The sequence below is a fragment of the Zonotrichia albicollis genome, chromosome 16 (genome assembly GCF_047830755.1).
Source record: "Zonotrichia albicollis isolate bZonAlb1 chromosome 16, bZonAlb1.hap1, whole genome shotgun sequence".
In the NCBI taxonomy this organism is placed as follows: domain Eukaryota; kingdom Metazoa; phylum Chordata; class Aves; order Passeriformes; family Passerellidae; genus Zonotrichia; species Zonotrichia albicollis.
In genome coordinates, this window is record NC_133834.1 from 4782645 (window position 1) to 4798957 (window position 16313).

General features: G+C 42.4%; 1 protein-coding gene across 3 annotated transcripts in view; it reads left to right on the top strand.

The window, feature by feature from the left end:
• The window catches only part of MAD1L1 (mitotic arrest deficient 1 like 1), a 347982-nt gene that overhangs the window by 158344 nt on the left and 173325 nt on the right, over positions 1-16313 (top strand). For all 3 annotated transcript variants that reach the window (XM_005487395.3, XM_074552971.1, XM_074552972.1), the window contains one exon: positions 10008-10064. In XM_005487395.3, the coding sequence (XP_005487452.1) occupies positions 10008-10064 (57 nt within the window). The remainder of the gene's footprint in view (positions 1-10007; positions 10065-16313) is intronic.

Sequence of the window (16313 nt, forward strand, 5' to 3'; positions counted from 1 at the left end):
AGTGACAATGAATCACTCCTGGTGATGAGATGCAGCAGTGCTGACTCATCAGGCTGAAATTAGAAGGGCTTTTTTAGGTAGAGCTGTAATTCCACCATTTTTTTCTGATGAATGGATAAGACTGAACATTTTTGATGGCTAATTTACAAATTTCATGAATTAGATGTGGTTTCTTTCCCTCTAGCTATCAAACCTAGTTGGAGGTAACTTGATGGGGAGAACTTAGATCCAGGGAGGTTGTCCTGGCAAAAATGCACAGGAAGGAGTTGGCAGTTTAATGAATGCTGGGTGTCACTTTGCCACCACTTCTAGTTTTTGACATTTCCTTTTTCTGGATTTGGTGAGTACTGATGTTTGCTTTCATCAAGAGAAGGCTTTGGAGCCTGAATTTCTTCTGCTGATAACTACGGGATGAAAAAAAAGTAAATAAATGAGCTGGGCTTAAAATTTCACCAGAAAATTAAACAAATGCACAAACATTTGTTCCTCCCTACTTCAGCCAGCTTCTTTATTGCATCTAATAGCAAGGGATTCTGTTCCCATTAGCTGCTGTGTCTCCTGTTTGTCTCTCACTCTGCTTCCCAATTCCAGGAGTGTTAATACAACATTGTGCTCACCAGATCCCAGAATTGCTTACAGTACCTGTTTTTACATCCCCTAAGCAGTGATGAATTACCAGATGTGCTTTTTCTGTTTCAGGATTGAGTGCTGGTATCCCTTCACCTTTAGAGATTTGACCCCACAGCACAGTGAAATTAATTCTCTTTAGTGTCCTCCAGATACTTTGTATTTCTTTGCCCATTTGCTATTTCCCTATCCAATGGGCTGGTACTCCTTAATGGTTTTGAGTTGCACTAATATATTAATCTGGTTTACTCCTGGCAAGAGATTTGCAGCTGGCCCTCAATACACCAGTTTCATCTTTCTGCTGTTGAGTTAAAACTTTTGGTGAGGAGCAGCAAAAGAGAAGAAACTTCCTGCTACATCTTCACACTCAGCTGCTTCTCTGAGACCACAAAGAGAATTTTCGTGGCAGAGGCTTCTCTGATGGGTGTTCCAGTGATGGGGACTGACTCCTTAGGAGAGTCCATCAGCATCCCGCAGTCACTTGTGTGTGTCCTGGAGATGCTGTGCTGGCCGACTGCATCATGCTGGAAGCAATTGGCTTGGCAGAGTTTCATCAGTCAGGCTGCCCTTTGCTGTTGAGGAGGCAGCTGCAAACTCACATTTTTTGTTTGGCACTGTATTCTCTCCCCAGGGGACTGCAGCACCATTTGATTAGGAAGGGGGGAAGGAGACCTATTACAAAAGTAGATTGTTCCCAGCAGAGCTGTACTAATCTTTTGGTCTCTGTGCTCCTTCTTAGCAAGGTGCTGAATAAAAACATCAAGGGAAAACAGAAGGAGAGAGGAATCTCTGGGGTGTTGCCCCACAGCCTCACCTCACCCGCAGCCGCAGTAAAACAACAAATGAACGTTGTTGTTATGAGATGTTTTTGCAGAACTAAGGTGGTTTTGTTACCTGAGCCCACAATTTTCCTGCCTCATTTTAACTGTTTCAGCCTGGCATGGAGCTGTCCAATCTCTAGGGACTCATCCTTTCCTGGATAGAAAGTTCTGCATTTTTCCATCTCCCAGTTTGCTTCTCTTCCTTCCCCAGCAGCATCTGCCTGAGAGATTATGTGAACAGTGTTGATGGAGTAGATTTAGAGAAGTTCAGGGTTTTTCTCCAAGTTTTACATTTTATTGCATCTGTGAAGGTCACCTTTGCTTTGAGGATCAGGGTGATGAGGTTGCTGCCACCTCTGAACGTGTTGGTGCTGGACTTCTGCACTTATCCTGGTGCTTAATCCTTTTAGTGCTGGGGCCCATCAGGTGTGGTTTGTGTCAATAGTGGCACCTTGTGCTCAGAGATTATCCTTTTTCAAAGGTTTTGGAAGCGTTTTACAGAGTCAGTATTATCTTTAGGTTCGAGAGGGAGAGAAAAGGAGGAGTTTCAGAGTTTAGTGCTTTCCCCCAGGCCTCAGTTGTTAGGCAGAGTAGGAACAAAAGCCAGGATTCTGCTGCAGGACTTGCACCTTACTTTAAGCTAGATCAAGTATTTACCAGGAATAAGGATGTGGGCAATTTTGGCTTGGAATCCTGTCTTCATCTCATATCAGTTGTTCCACAGTCACTTTGTTAACACCCTTTTCTCATAGTCTAACCACGCAGAGTTTGGGGTTATTTCATTATGTTAAGCTTACTGTCAAGTATTCTTGACATTTCAAGTGACTCTGTCTCTTAAAGAGAAGGAGAGAGATTGGTCTGTCCTTGAGACTCAAGAGCCAGAGAAAGGTGTGGCTATTATCCCCTTGTCCGGTAAATCTTGATAAAGTGTTGACAGAAGCCCATATCTTTGCTAGGGGAGATGTTTTCCCTTTGTCTTCAGTAATTACAGCCATGACTTTGGCGATTTTTCAATTTGCAGTTTCATTTTTTTGTTTAGTGCCCAAGAACTCTGCTTTATTTCTCCCTGATTTAGGTAACCAGCTGCTTTTTGTGTCTCACTGGGGGGCGGCATTTCCCTGCACAAATCCAGTACTAAACTGGTTTCCAGAGAAGGAGCAGCTCTGTTTTTTTTGGTGGAAAACACCCTCACTGCTCTGGACAAAGCAGTGGCCTTCAGTCCCTGGATTGTTGTGGTTTTGCTGTGATGCCCAGGAGCACGAGTCCCTGGAGATGTGGGACATCTGGCTTACAGGCATTCTTGTTTCCTGTGTTTCCTGTCCTTGCTTGGGGTAAAATTAAGGACTAAATTACATGGAAAATTACATAAGCTGTGGCCTGAGACACATGCTTTTCATTGATCTGCAAGCCTATCCTCATAAATTATGTCAGTAAGTAATGGTCTCTGCTTTGCCTATTGCAGCTTTTCTGCAAGTTAGAGTGAGTGTGGTTTCACTGAATTTAAATTTCTGAAACACGTTCAGAAGTTGTTGGGGAATTTTCCTCTTCACTTTTACATCAGACAGAGCCCCTTGCCACCTCCAATCCAGCTCCTGTGAGATAACGTGGTGTTCTGGATGCTTTTGAGACAGCAGCAGAGTTTATTTGTAGCTCTTCTTTCCCACCTTATAAAGGATGTGCATTTGATTTTATAACCAGGAGAACTTTCTTCAGAACAGCAAGAAGGAGCCTGCAAAGCAGCAAGGAAATTATTTAGCAGTGGCTGGTACTAAACTGTCTTCTTGACTGTGATCTCAACTGGTGCAGTTTTGTGAAAAATTGGCAATTTCAACTACAAAGCATCAAAAAACATTAAATTAGAAATGGCCAGTTAGTTCAGAGTAATTCTGTAGTGCCGTTCAGAGGTGCAGACACAATCCTGCACTGCTGCCCTTGGACAATAATGGTGTGCAGTGGGTTGAAGGCCCCAAGTGTTGGATGGCATGAGATAAATGGATATCTGACTTTGAAGTAAACAGGGAAATGCCTGCATGAACTGTTGAAAGCTGAATCCCACGGGTGAGATTCCAGATTGAACACTAATGAAAATTTAATTTCAGTTCTCACAGTATTTTAATATGCAGGATCACAATATGCAAATAAAGTGAAGTCTGACTGCAAGTGGCTGATGAGTTAGTTCTGCTCAGTCTCTGCCACCCCCAGAAGTAATCTGTCTGTGGCTTTTGTGAAATCAAAGTTTTCCTTCTGTTTTTCTCACAAGCCAGAGCCTCATTCTTTGCTGAGAGGTAATTAGTGACTGCAAAGTTCTCTTCAAATTGTTCTCATCCTATTCCTGTGTTGTTCCATGTAACTCATCAGCATGGTGCTTATGTTCCTACATTGGATTGAATTCTAATTGTTGCAGTCAGTGCTTTCCTTATCAGAACTGTCCTGGGAGTGCTGCCATGTTTTCAAGTTTCCTTCTGTATTTCAGCTGCAGCTTCAATGCACATTATTTGCTTTGTGTCTCCTGAATCTGATAGAAAAATAGGTGATATTTTGCTTTTTTCTCTTTCTTCCCTCTTCCCCAGCTATGGCACCAGATAAATGTTCTGGCTTGGGCACTGTAGAGGTCACACCACATTTTAACCACACACTCAAGCCATCCACCTTGAGCGAGGAGGCTTCATCTTGTGTCTTCTGTTGTGAGTGATCAGAGAAATAAGTGACTGTGAAATCACCCAGGGAATGGAGGGCAGCCAGCACAAGGAAACTGAAGTGAATTGGCATGTTGGAACATACAAGATTCCCTATTTCTGTGATCGGCAGCCGATATATCCTTGTAAATTTAAATTGTGTGTTAGCTTTCTCAAAGAGGAGAAGCAAGAATTTATCTTAGAAGTTAATTAATTTGAAATAGCTGGTAATTAACATTATACCTAAATTTGCCAATTATCACACTTGACTTGGATTTGCATACAACTGTTGCATATAAAATATTTCTAAGGGTATCTTGGGCTTCAGTGAGCTGTAAAAATGCCATTTTTTGCAGCTGTGTTCCTGCTCTTCCAGGGAAAGCCTCTTCCTCCTCCCCTTCCCTGCAGAGGTGCTGCTCTTCCAACAAGTGGCCTTCTTTCTGGGACTTTCATTGGGATTTCTAGCTGTGAAAGCACAATCCCAAAATAGGCAGCAGTGTATGTTCTCAGGTATTTCCCCCTGATGAGAAAGAATAAAAATTGCTCATTCTAATTTGAGGTAGTGAATGTGCTGCTTGTTTCTCTCCCTTGTAGAGTACCAACATTGTATTAATGTGACTGTTACGATAATCATGTTTTTTGATGAAAGCATAAGACTAAAATGATATTTCCAAATGAAGGTTGTTTTGATTTATTCCCTGTATGCAGCACGCCTAATTTTGCTTCCCAAACTCTTTGAAGCAAGCTTTTATTTTATGGTGCTGGTGGTTGCCACTGCTGTGCTGTACCTGTGAGCTATTTAATGTGCCACATCGAGGAGTAAATTAATGCAGGTCCACAAAGAGAACACTTCGATTTGCTAATTGCTTGTAGAGCAGAGGGTATTGTTTTGTGTAGAGAAAGACTGTTCATTAGAGACTGAGTAGTTAATTTTTCCCTACAAATGGGGCTCACTTTTGAGCTGCCTACCCATCATTCAGGGTGAGCCAGCTCAGCATCAGCCTCCAGAGGGGAGTGGGGGGCTCTGGATGCAGTCAGTTTAGCAGCTGCATTGTCACCACCAGACTGCTTCAGTTTCATTCATTAAACCCTCCCTGACCAGCCTCCTCCAGTGCTGTCAGTGAAGGCTGACTTCTGGAAGGTACAGAAGAGAAATTATTGATGCAGGGAAGCAAGTTAAACAAATCAGAAATGTCTCCTTGGAGCTGAGTTGGTTCTTCTCCTTGGAAACCTCTTTCAGCCCAAGCTGCAGATTCCCAGTGAGGCTGGAGCACAGGTTCTTCTCTTCCTGACACTCTCTTTTGAGGATGACAATCCACTGACAGTAGATTAGACTATGTTGTCATGTAAGATGAATATTTTGAATTGACAAACCTTTTTTTGAAAGCTTAAAGTAATTGACTGAGTCCTCGAGAGGATTTTTTTCCCTGCTTTGCAACTTGATTTTCCATTACCTGGTTGTGCTGCCTTCAGTGGGTGAATTGCTGTGTATTTCTATATCTGATTCCTAATATTTGTTTGCATATCAGATTTCTTAATGCTTGAGCTCAGTGATCTGTGGGAATTTAACATGTGTCTTAAGTAAAGAGAATTTCCTTGGAGCTTTAAGTTAACTTTTATGTGTAGCCTGAAAATTCAACACAGAAGTCTGTCCTGCGGAGAGATTACTGAGGTACCAAAGTGGATACGATCAGTTGAAAAGACCCTAACAGAGAGCTGAACTACTCAGAGAATCATGGAATGGGTTGAGTTGGAAGGGACCTTAAAAATCATCTTTCTGTGGGCAGGGATACCTTCTTAGATAAGGTTGCTCAGAGATCCATCCAACCTGGCCTTGGGCACTTCCAGGGCTGGGTCAGCCACAGCTTCTCAGGGCACCCTGTGCCAGGGCCTGCCCACCCTCACACGGAAGATTGTTTACTAATGTCTCATCTAAGCCTACTCTTCTCCAGCGTGAAGCCATTCCCCCTTTGTAGGAGCATTGGGATGTAGGACAGTTGGGATGGACAGAGATGAGAGATCTCTGAAGTTAGATCTCTGGAACTTGTGGTTTATTGCAGAGGGCCTGGGTGCAGGGCCCTGCTGGGAGCTGCCAGCCACAGCTCAGAGCAGGCCCCAAAGAGAGAGAGAGGTAAAGAGCGTGGTAAAGAGGATGAGAGCGAGCGAGGTTCCTGTTACAATACAATAAATCTTCTTCTGTGTTCAGTATTCTAATTTTCACTAACCAATCTAGTATAATATACAAATCCTATAGCATTTACATACAGCCTATGAGAATCATTACATCATCATACTGTGTTATGTTTTAAACCCTAAAAACTCCTCTTTGGGCCCCTTCTGCTGAGCTAGCAGGGTCCGCTCTGACCCTTGGACCTGCCTGCAAGCAGAGGGTGTTGCTCCATCAAAAGGGGATTACCTTCAGCTAGCCAAACCATTGTTTACCAGTTGTTCAGTAACTAAGGGATCTCAAAGCTTGCTTTCATCTCAATCTCGCTTATAGTTTCCATATTCTCAAAATCTTTTGCCAGGCAATCATATTTATAAGGCTTTCCTGTTTCATCTTCCCTAACACCCCTTGTCCTGTCACTACCTGGATGGCTTTTTCCAGAGCAGAGCTCTGAGGTGGGACTGGCAAACAGCTCCAGCATCTGCTGGGCCCCCTGAGGGACCCATGTCCAACCCTCACACTTTCCTTGTCTGCATGTGGCCAGAGGTGGCTGCGCCCAGAAACCAACAGTTCATTCCTAAGATACATTCCAAGCAACAACATAACTCTGGGTTTTTTTTCAGATCTTTCCTGGCAAATGCCTGGGGAATGGCAGCAGGGGCTGAGCAGGTGCCAGGCTCCACTCCAGGGCCCTCTGCAGCTCCTGGCAGCTCCTCCCCAGCACTCTGATTAAGTGAGATGTGGGGTTAAGTTCACAGCCTAATTTCTCCTTCATAATTAAAAATGTGTGCATCTGTCATGCTGCTGGTGATTAGTTTGTATTTTCTTGTGGCCTGGAAGGAATATGGCAGTGAATCACTTGGCCAGCAGCTGTCCTCCAACAGCTGAGGGAGGTTCAATATTTGATTTAAGCTAATAAAAAGTCTGGGATAGGGCTGATGTTTACAAACTGGACGTGATAAAGCATCCAGATCAGCTGCATCACAGCCTGGCAAGTGCAGGCATTGGGGACCCTGCTGAAAATTTAGGCTTTGTCTGGAGCTTCCCCAGCTGTCTGAATAGGGGGACAGGGACAGGGAGGGTCCCTGCTGTGGACTGTGAGTGCATCCCACAGCATCAGTGAGCTGGGGAAGCCTCCTTGTTTCCAGCTTTGTCATTGTAACAGCTCTCAGTGCATTAAATATGTCCCTTTTGCTCTTCTGTGAGAGCTGCAGTCAAACCATAGTGTTTAAAAATCTTTTAATCTTCATAAATCATTTCTTCCAGCAGTCTGGTAAGTTTAGTAGCTGCTTTCTGAATTCCCACTAGTTACTGACTCTTTCCCTTTGAGATGAGCTGCCTAGAAATGAATGCAATGAAGAAAACCTACTTTGTGATTTAGTTCTTATCTGATTGCTTCTCCAAATCATATTGATCTGCTGTTGTGCTGCTGCCTTGGACTTGCTGTCCAGGGTTCTGTGTCTCTGTTGGCATAGCCCCTTGAAATGGTTATTTTCCCCAAGCCATATTATATCCAAGATAAATTATGGCATATTTCCCACTTGTATTTTCAATTTTCCCCATCCCTTTATATTATTTCTCTCTTGCCTAAAAGGTTTTTCCAGCCTTTTCCTGAAGTAAAATGCATTGGAGTCTTTGCTATCCTTTTCTTCTGACTTTTATGGAGGTATTATGCTTTAAAATGCTCTTATACCCCTCTAGTTAAACAGGCTCCTAGGGTACTGTTGCCTTGGCATTATAAATAAAAATATTTACACTGTGAGGGTGACCAAGCGTGGCACAGTGTGATGGGTTGATCCAGGTGCCCACCAAAACCACAGGGGATTGAGCTTTGAGGGGATTCCCACTCTTCCAGGGTGGGTTATCTGTGATTCCATAGGAGTCTGTGTGAGCAGGAGGCTGAACAAAGACTTGACCTCAAATTCAGGACTGGTAGCTGCTGCAAGAAAATACATTATTTTTATGTAATTTTAAATGAAGTAATTCTTATATCTGGTTTAGAATAGGCTAGTGGTTCCCATCTAAAGGTCATCTTCATACAGAGAAAGCTAATAAATATACAGAACAGTTGGGGTAGTTTGTAATCAAAAATATTCAATCAGTCTTGAGGTATTTTGCAGAGTTTATGCCATCATCTCTCCTAAATAACCTCTCTAAGGTTTTGTTTTCTAATTCTTCCCCAAGCAGCTCCTGGCTCCAGCCTGCTCCATTGTACCTGCTTCAGCAGCAGCAGGGAAAAGCCTTTCCCAGGTGTCTGCAAATTTACAGTTTCCTGATGTTTCCCCATCAAGCTTGGTGATCATTTCATTTGCTCTCTCCCCTTGCCTGCCCAGGCACTCCAGTTTGGGTTGGGGCTGGCATCTCCTGCAGTGTTTAATGAGTGTGTTTCATTCTCCTCTGCCAGGTCCCAGGCTTGTGTTAAAACCCTTTTCATCCTTTTTCAGTGCCTCTTCCTCAAATAATGTCACATCATCCCCAGCCCTGCACAGCAAGAGGCTGAAACTTTTTTCAGTTTCCTCTGAGCTCTGGGGCCAGGAAAATTTGGAACTGTTTGCTTGTTTGTTGGCAAAATGGAACTTCTGCTGTGCTGAACCCTTAGACTGTATTTTTTTATTTCATTATTTGCTTGCATTTCAGTGCAGTTAGCCTCCAAAGCTGAATGTTTTGCTTTTCATTGTAATAAACTGCTTGCTTGCTGTTTGTCTCTGGTTTGGATGTGGCACTCAAAAGACTCATTTCATATGTGGTGGGAAGTTGAGAGACTCCAGAGGATTTTAATGAATATTTGCTTGAAATGACATGAATCAGTTTGTAGGAAAGTTGTTTTTATTTCTTTTATTTGTTTACATTGGGGTTTTTTTTTGCTAAGCAGAGAAAGGCTGATTGCAGCCTAGCAGAGTGTTAGAAAATCAAGGATGTGGGAAGTAATAGCATTCATGTATTATGTGGGGCTTCTCTTAACTGTCTCCCAAATACCCATTTGGTTTAAAATCCTTTTTCATAAACAAAACTCTATAAAAGATCCTTTTCTGAGTCAAGTTCCTGTTTCCCCTCAGATTATGCCAGGGTAACCAAAGGTATTTCTTCTCTAGTTTGAGATTCTTTACATTTCAAATTTCCCTTTTAAAAAGTCGAAATGCTGCATTGAGATATTTTCTCATAGAAATTCAAGAGGTTTATGTTAAAAAGCACATTTTCTTGATGTTTTCCCACAGCATTTTGGAAGGCTGTGGGACAAAACCTGACCCTGGACCCCACAAATTCACAGAACGTTTTCTGTGAAGTTAGCTTGAAAAACACACTCCTTTCAGGAGCTATGGAGCTAAACCTCCTCTTCTTCAAAGTTAAACTGGGCGAAACTGGGTGGGTTTTAGACCACTCTTTCTGCAGTTTACAGAAATTTGAGTGGAGGCGCAGTTCTGGCTGGACCATGGGATTGAAATTTGGGATGGGTCATCTTGTGGCATCTCTGCAATAAACCTAGTTTTTCTTGTGCACTTAGACTTCAGGCTATTTGGGACAGGACTGTCTCCTGGCATGGGATGCTGACAGGACAGAAAAACACCAAATACCTCTAATCCCTTCTCAATGCCATGAAAATCATGGTGCCATATGTGATTTTTTGGGGGGAGGGGGGGAAAGAGTCTCATTAAACTTCCAAAATTACATCCTAGACTTCATTTCTTTTTTTTTTTTTTTTTCCCCTGTGTCTTGAAGGCTCAGCTGTCTCAGGTTCTGGAAGAAGTGGGAAACCACAAGCAAAGAGCAGAGATGGTAAGTGTTCAATTTCTGCCTTTTTTTTCCCTCCTGGTTGTTCTACAGAGCAGCAATATGCAAAGTTCAGTTCATTTAAACAGTGGATCAGTTCCAAATACTCAGAAATGAGCAGCAAATAAACATTGCAAAAGTTGTGTTGCTGCTGCCAGTCTTGGCACTGCCTGTCTCCATACTCACCTGGAAAAAGTGTTGGATGGGATTTAGTGGTCTGTCTTCCCTTTTCTGGCAATTCCTTTTCTCCTCAGCAGTTCTAGATCAGAAGCAAGCATTTAATTTCATACTGAATTAACTCCTTTCTTTGGGGGCCTTGATTCAGTCTCAGGTGTTCAAAGAACAGGCAGATGAGATACAAGAGAATTACCACAAACTATTTTTTATAATATCTGTTAATTTTCTGCTGGGTTCGTCTATTTTATTGGCACTTCCCTCAAGGACCAAAAACAATAAAAGGACACAAAGCCAGGTAGCAAGGAGGTTTATATTCAGTTTCATGACTCGAATATGATTTTTTATACTCAGGAATAAATGAGGTGTCAGTGTTAAGCTATTTTGTGAACTGATATTTTTGCTAATGGATGAACTGTGGGATTCCTTCAACTTTTCCTAGTCACAAGGAAAACCTAAGCAGTATCCAAGATGCAGAGATTCATTCTGTAGATGTGATTAATTTTATTACTAATATAAAACAAGCCTGCAGCACTGGCTAGTGAGTAGGTGCTAAACAGACATCTGTTCTAAAATCCAAACCATAAACTAGAGTGCCAACACGAGTCTTTTTAGACTTGTGCTGAGCTCTAGTAGGGCACTGAAGGGCAGGATGAGGTGCCCCTGCTGTGCTATTAATGGGTTGCCATACGTCTGTTTGGATCTTTTTTTTTAAATTTGTGCCTCTTGCTGTTTCAACATCAGATTTTCCATCATGAGAGCGTTAATTGATTCCGGTTCTGGGGTGGTCTCACGTTGTGGGCAAACATTTTTGTATGCCCAGCTGCTTTCTGTGGTGACACAGGCCACAGCTGATACTTCCAAAGAAAACTGAATTAATCCTGTTTACCAGCTGATCTCATTACGGGCTGCCTTGTAACAGTTTCAAATTCTATGCAATCAATTTGGTGTTGTGCTCACTGGATGTATCAGAGGAAAAACTTGCTGTTATGTTTTAAATGTTCTCATGTTACAGAGTTTTGGGTTTTTTTAACATTTAAAAGTTTTTCTTTTGGGCTCATTAAGCCTGCTTTTTGAGTTGTTTGCCTTCAAATGTTTCTTGCATTAAGTGGGCTAGCAGAGGGCTGGAGAAGCTGGAACTTGCAGTGTTAAAGCATTAATTGGTGTTGTGCATCATCCATCAGAGGATAAAGCAGCAGTCAGTGTTCAGTGCCTATTCCCAAGGGTTTCTCAGTGGAAAACTGCTGGTCTTGTGATCTTCCAGTAACTCTTACATCAGCCTCCCATGAACAGGCTGTTTTCTGGGGTGCTTTAACCATGGGTTGCAGATTGTGAGGTGTGGGCTTTATTCAGCAGCTTGAATTTATTCAGTAAATACAGGAGAATTGATTCATACAGAGGAAAAGAGATTTTTTTCCATCTTTTCCCCTTTTGAGGGAAAACCCGACAGAAACTCCTTTTCACTGGTGGTAAATGGTTCTTCTGCATCCCCAGTCAAAAGCTCCCTGGTAGGAAAAGTTGTTTTCACTTTGTGTCTTCTGCAGTGGTGATGGTGACTGAGGTCTGTCCCCTTTGGATGGGGCTGTTCCATAGCTGCCTGCCACAGGCTCCTGTGGTTATGCCACCAGCCCCACTCTCCTCCTGCCATCCAGCAAAATGCTCTTTATGTGGTTCTTTTCCCCTCTCTCCAGATCAGTGTCTCACCTGCATGGCCTGAGTTTTGACTCCTTTAAATTTGACACTTCAGCAAAATTATTTGCCTGGTTTGGATTGCTGGCCTCTCACTTTCCTTTTCATCCCTTTCACCTGTGAGCCTCCAGCCCCAGTTCCATGCTGAGCTGGGAATGCTGAAGGGCTTGTCTTGCTCTGGGTGCTGACAGATGTGGATATTGCTTTTCATCAGCTCTTCTGCAAACAGGCTCTGAGTGAAATGGAACAAACACCTGTCAGGTGCAGGTGTTTGGGACAGTCACCTTCTGGGACAAACCTATGTGCAGGTGACACCTCTGCTGCCACCCCAAAGAGCTCTGATGGCTCTGCCACCCTCCTGGGGCACTGGAAATGAAGAGCTGGGCTCTGGCTCCAGGGCACTGGCTGGTAGCACCTCCCTGAGAGAACCAAGGACTTCTTTCTATCAGTGGGGGCATCTCTGGTGCCCTGGTCAATGATTTACATAGCAATTTTTTACATAGCAATATTCATTCTTTACATAGCCATATTTAAAAGTACAATACTCATGGGATAAGTCTGATGGGATCATGACCTCAATAGAGCAGTATCTGCACACTCAGGGCCTCTCCTCTGAGGACAAGCTCAGGGAATTGTGTCCCCAGGGACAATGGCAGAGGAAGGGTGGTGTGTGTGTGATAAGGAGCCCTTGCCAGGTCAGGTCCTGCTAGAGGAAAATGGGATGCCAGTGAAATGGAGGGGCTGCTCTCACTGCTCCAGTGCAGGGGTTCTTTGCTTGTCAACTGAAAGTGAGCGTGCTACTGAAGGAACAACAAAAAAGGAAATTTAAATGTCTTCAGTTAATTGCAGTTGACAAGACAAAGGCAGTTTGACTTTCCAGTATTAATTAGCAAACCCATACTAATTAGCTTGTATAAGCACAATTCATGCCTCTTTCCCTAAATGCAATTAATATTGCAACTGAAGACATCTCTGGGCTGTGCCTCTGTATCATTAACATACTTTGCCCTAATTAGACACGGCCAGTAGTGGCTGGAGAAATGAGTTTGTGATTACAACCATAAAAAACCCTCTAATATTTTATATCCTTCAGGGAACTTGAACCTAGAATTTATTTTTTGATTTAAGAAAAATTACCCTTATCATTGTGCTATGTAATTAACAATGAAACTTTGATTTTCCTCTCCCTCTAACCCTTCACTTATTTATTTTTGGGGTTTTTTTTCACAGTTTAAGCTTGTTCATACTGTAAGGGAATAGTGTATGCCCATAAGACACATAAGAGTCACCACTCTTAATAGGGCTCAGGTCACTGAGCTGAGAGATCCATGGGATTTTTCTGTCTTTTATTTGCTGAATGTTTGTTGTTTCCATTTTTTTTTCTATGAATGTGCACTTTTCTGACACTTTGATCAGCACTGGAAGTTTGCTTTATTGGAGCTGGTGCTACAGCGCGTTTATTTGCAGGATGTGCGAGGAGGTTGCTCAGAGTTCACACAGCTCCCTGATCTGTGATCCCAGGATCTTATTTCTCATGGTGTGTTAGTTTAGTGCTCTACTGGCCTAAAGCTGAGGGAGAGCTTCACTCACACCAAAATATTATTTGTGGAAAATGCCTTCTTGTTTGTTATATTATTTTTCTTTCCCTCCCTGAGGGAAGGGAAACAGAAGACGTGTTTGTTTTTGTAATTTTCGTTTTCCTTTTTTATATCCCTTTATAGACACGAGGAGATTGTTTGGCTCAAGCTTGCCATCCAAGCAACAGCTCTGCTCTCTGATCTTACTCTTTCTTCCAGTCTGGTTGTGTAGCAGGGGGCATTCATGTCAAGATTTTTTGTTCTCCATCATTAATCCCTGAGGGAAGTTGGCTTGGTATTAAAAAAGCATCACCTGTATTTTCATTACCCTGAGGTGCTTTGGGCATCTTTTGGCTTTCATCTTCAAAAGACAGCTTGGCCCGTGTGGGCTCTGAAATCTATAGACTGCTCTTTGGAACAAATTAAATTTCACCCTCCAGCAGATTAAAAAGGATGGATATAAGAATCAGAGGAATTGCTTAGCAGGGTGGGAGGTAAAGAAGATTTGAAGTCCAAGAATGCAGCCGTCACCAAATGAATGGCATAAATTGAGTGTCCTTACAGAGGGAATAAAGACACCTTAAAATTAATATAATCAACACCCTTGCCTTGGGGAAAAGTGTTGGTTAACTCTTTGCAGAGAAGAGGAGACCTTTCTTTAAGAGCAGCAGGTCAGCAATAGTTAAAGAGCCAATCATGTGCTCAGTCTGATGAAATCATAATGTTTAGGATTAACTTAAATGTCAGTGACTGCCTACACTGATGGTTATCAGGAGTAGAAATGGAGACAGAAAGGAGAGAACATGAAGGAAATAAACTCAGAGAACACTGAGCTGGATGTAGTTGGGAACTAGCTGTTAACTGGAAGGCAACATGGAAAAATTATTGCTATGTTTTTAATTTACAGGTAACACCAATGATAATAGGAAAAATATTAACTTTAGTATAGGAATACCTGCCCTGGATTAATGGCCAATAGAGCTAATTTAATTCTTGTTTAAGAGTTATTGAACAGAATGCAAGAAATACAACAGACTGAGAACAAGAACAAAAGTGGTGTTCATTAGTGGAAATGTAAATTCTCTCTATTTTCTGTAACAGGAAGGCAATTAAATGTGGGATTAGAGGACTGAACCACAGTAGTTATAAATAAAAATGAAGCTTTGCTGGAACATCTTTAGAACCAACAGGTTGGGAGGGGCAGGAGACAACTGACTGGTGCAGGAAGTCTCCATCTATCAAAAGTGTATTGCATAATTTCTGAATTCATTTAGCAGGTGACAGCAAATCTCCTTGCCATGTGACAGATTTTATCCTAACACTTTATGTGAGGCCAGCAAAGCCAAGACAGATGAGCAGCCTGGCACTCAGCTGAGCAGCAGGGTGAACAGTTTTAGTGAGGCAATCTTAGAGAAATATCCACTTCTCAAATCAGATTGAAAAGCATGAACCTGGTTATAAAGAGACAGCAAAAGAAGCTAATCCAGAATGAAATGATATAGTAACAGAAGACTGGAAGAGGACTTTTAGATCATAAAGTCCAGTCCTTCAGTAACTGAGGCAAATTCAGTATATATCTCAGTCCATAAATTTATCAAGCTTGTCTTGAAACTGCTTTGGTTGTTTGTACCATTACTGTCATGGGAAGACTGCTTTGATAGCTGAAATCTTCCCAGTTCCAAGTGAAAATATATGTGCAGTTAATATCCATTTTTTTCTTGTGCTAATATTCTCCTTAAACTACAGTGACTGTTCTTCCTCCCTCATATTTATGCTGTGACATATTTATAGAGAACAATTGTTCTCTCCCAGCCTTTCATTTGTCTAGGTTAAACAAATCAAGCTCTTGCAGCCTTCTCTTAAAACAGGCTCTTCAGTTTCCTCATGAATCTTGCAGCTTGCTTTAAATCTCTTCCTCTTTCCATCTCTCCTTTGGAGATGAGTAATCACAGTGGTCACATCATTCCAGGTGATGTTCCAGCAGTAGGTTTTGCAAAAGTGTCTTCTACAGGATCATGGATAGAGGCAGGAACCTCTTCCACTTCTGTGGTGGGAGAGCTGAGCTGTATCCAGGTCATCTCCCATTTCCAGTGCTGATCTTCCTCCTGGGATCAGTTCATCTGCCCCACTTTGTCCTCTTCTCCGGTTTCTGGCTGAGGAAGGCTGAGTTTGTAGGAGCTGTTTTGGGACTTGCACTCTGACATTTCAATTCTGTGCTGTTTCTTCTGTTTTCATGTAGTTTCCTCTTTCTGATCAGTTTATGCTCCTCTGTGGTAAAGCCTCTGTGCTCTCAGTAATTGTGTTTGTGTGTTTGTATTTTTAGACCAAAGGCCTTCATTGAATTTTGTTTGTTTTGAATGTGTCTGAGACATCTTTTTCTCTATCAGGTAGTTTTAGTTTTACTTCAGCAAAGCCATTTGTTGCTTGTTTACTTCACAGTGTTTATATCATTCTTTACCACGTGATCCTGTAAATTCTGAATGATGAGTTGTTAGAAGAGGGGGATGATTGTGCAGGAATCATTGATGCCCTATTTTGAGTCTTCCCCCTGTTTTAATTGTGGAGTTTTGGTTCTGAAGGTGGACTGAAGCCTAGAATAGAGGGATGGGAGTGCACTTGTCCTTTCCCTTTCCCTGGCTGAGAGCTCTCAGTGCCTGTTGTAAACAACTACATTAAAACTGGTCCCTGTTATTCCCCACGGGGTAGGAATATAGTGAGCTCTGAGCTACACAGACAAGGTTATTTTTTTTCTCCCTCTCTTAGCCTGAGGAATGATGAACAGCCTCAGTTGGTGTGTTGCACCTGCTGTGTTCCC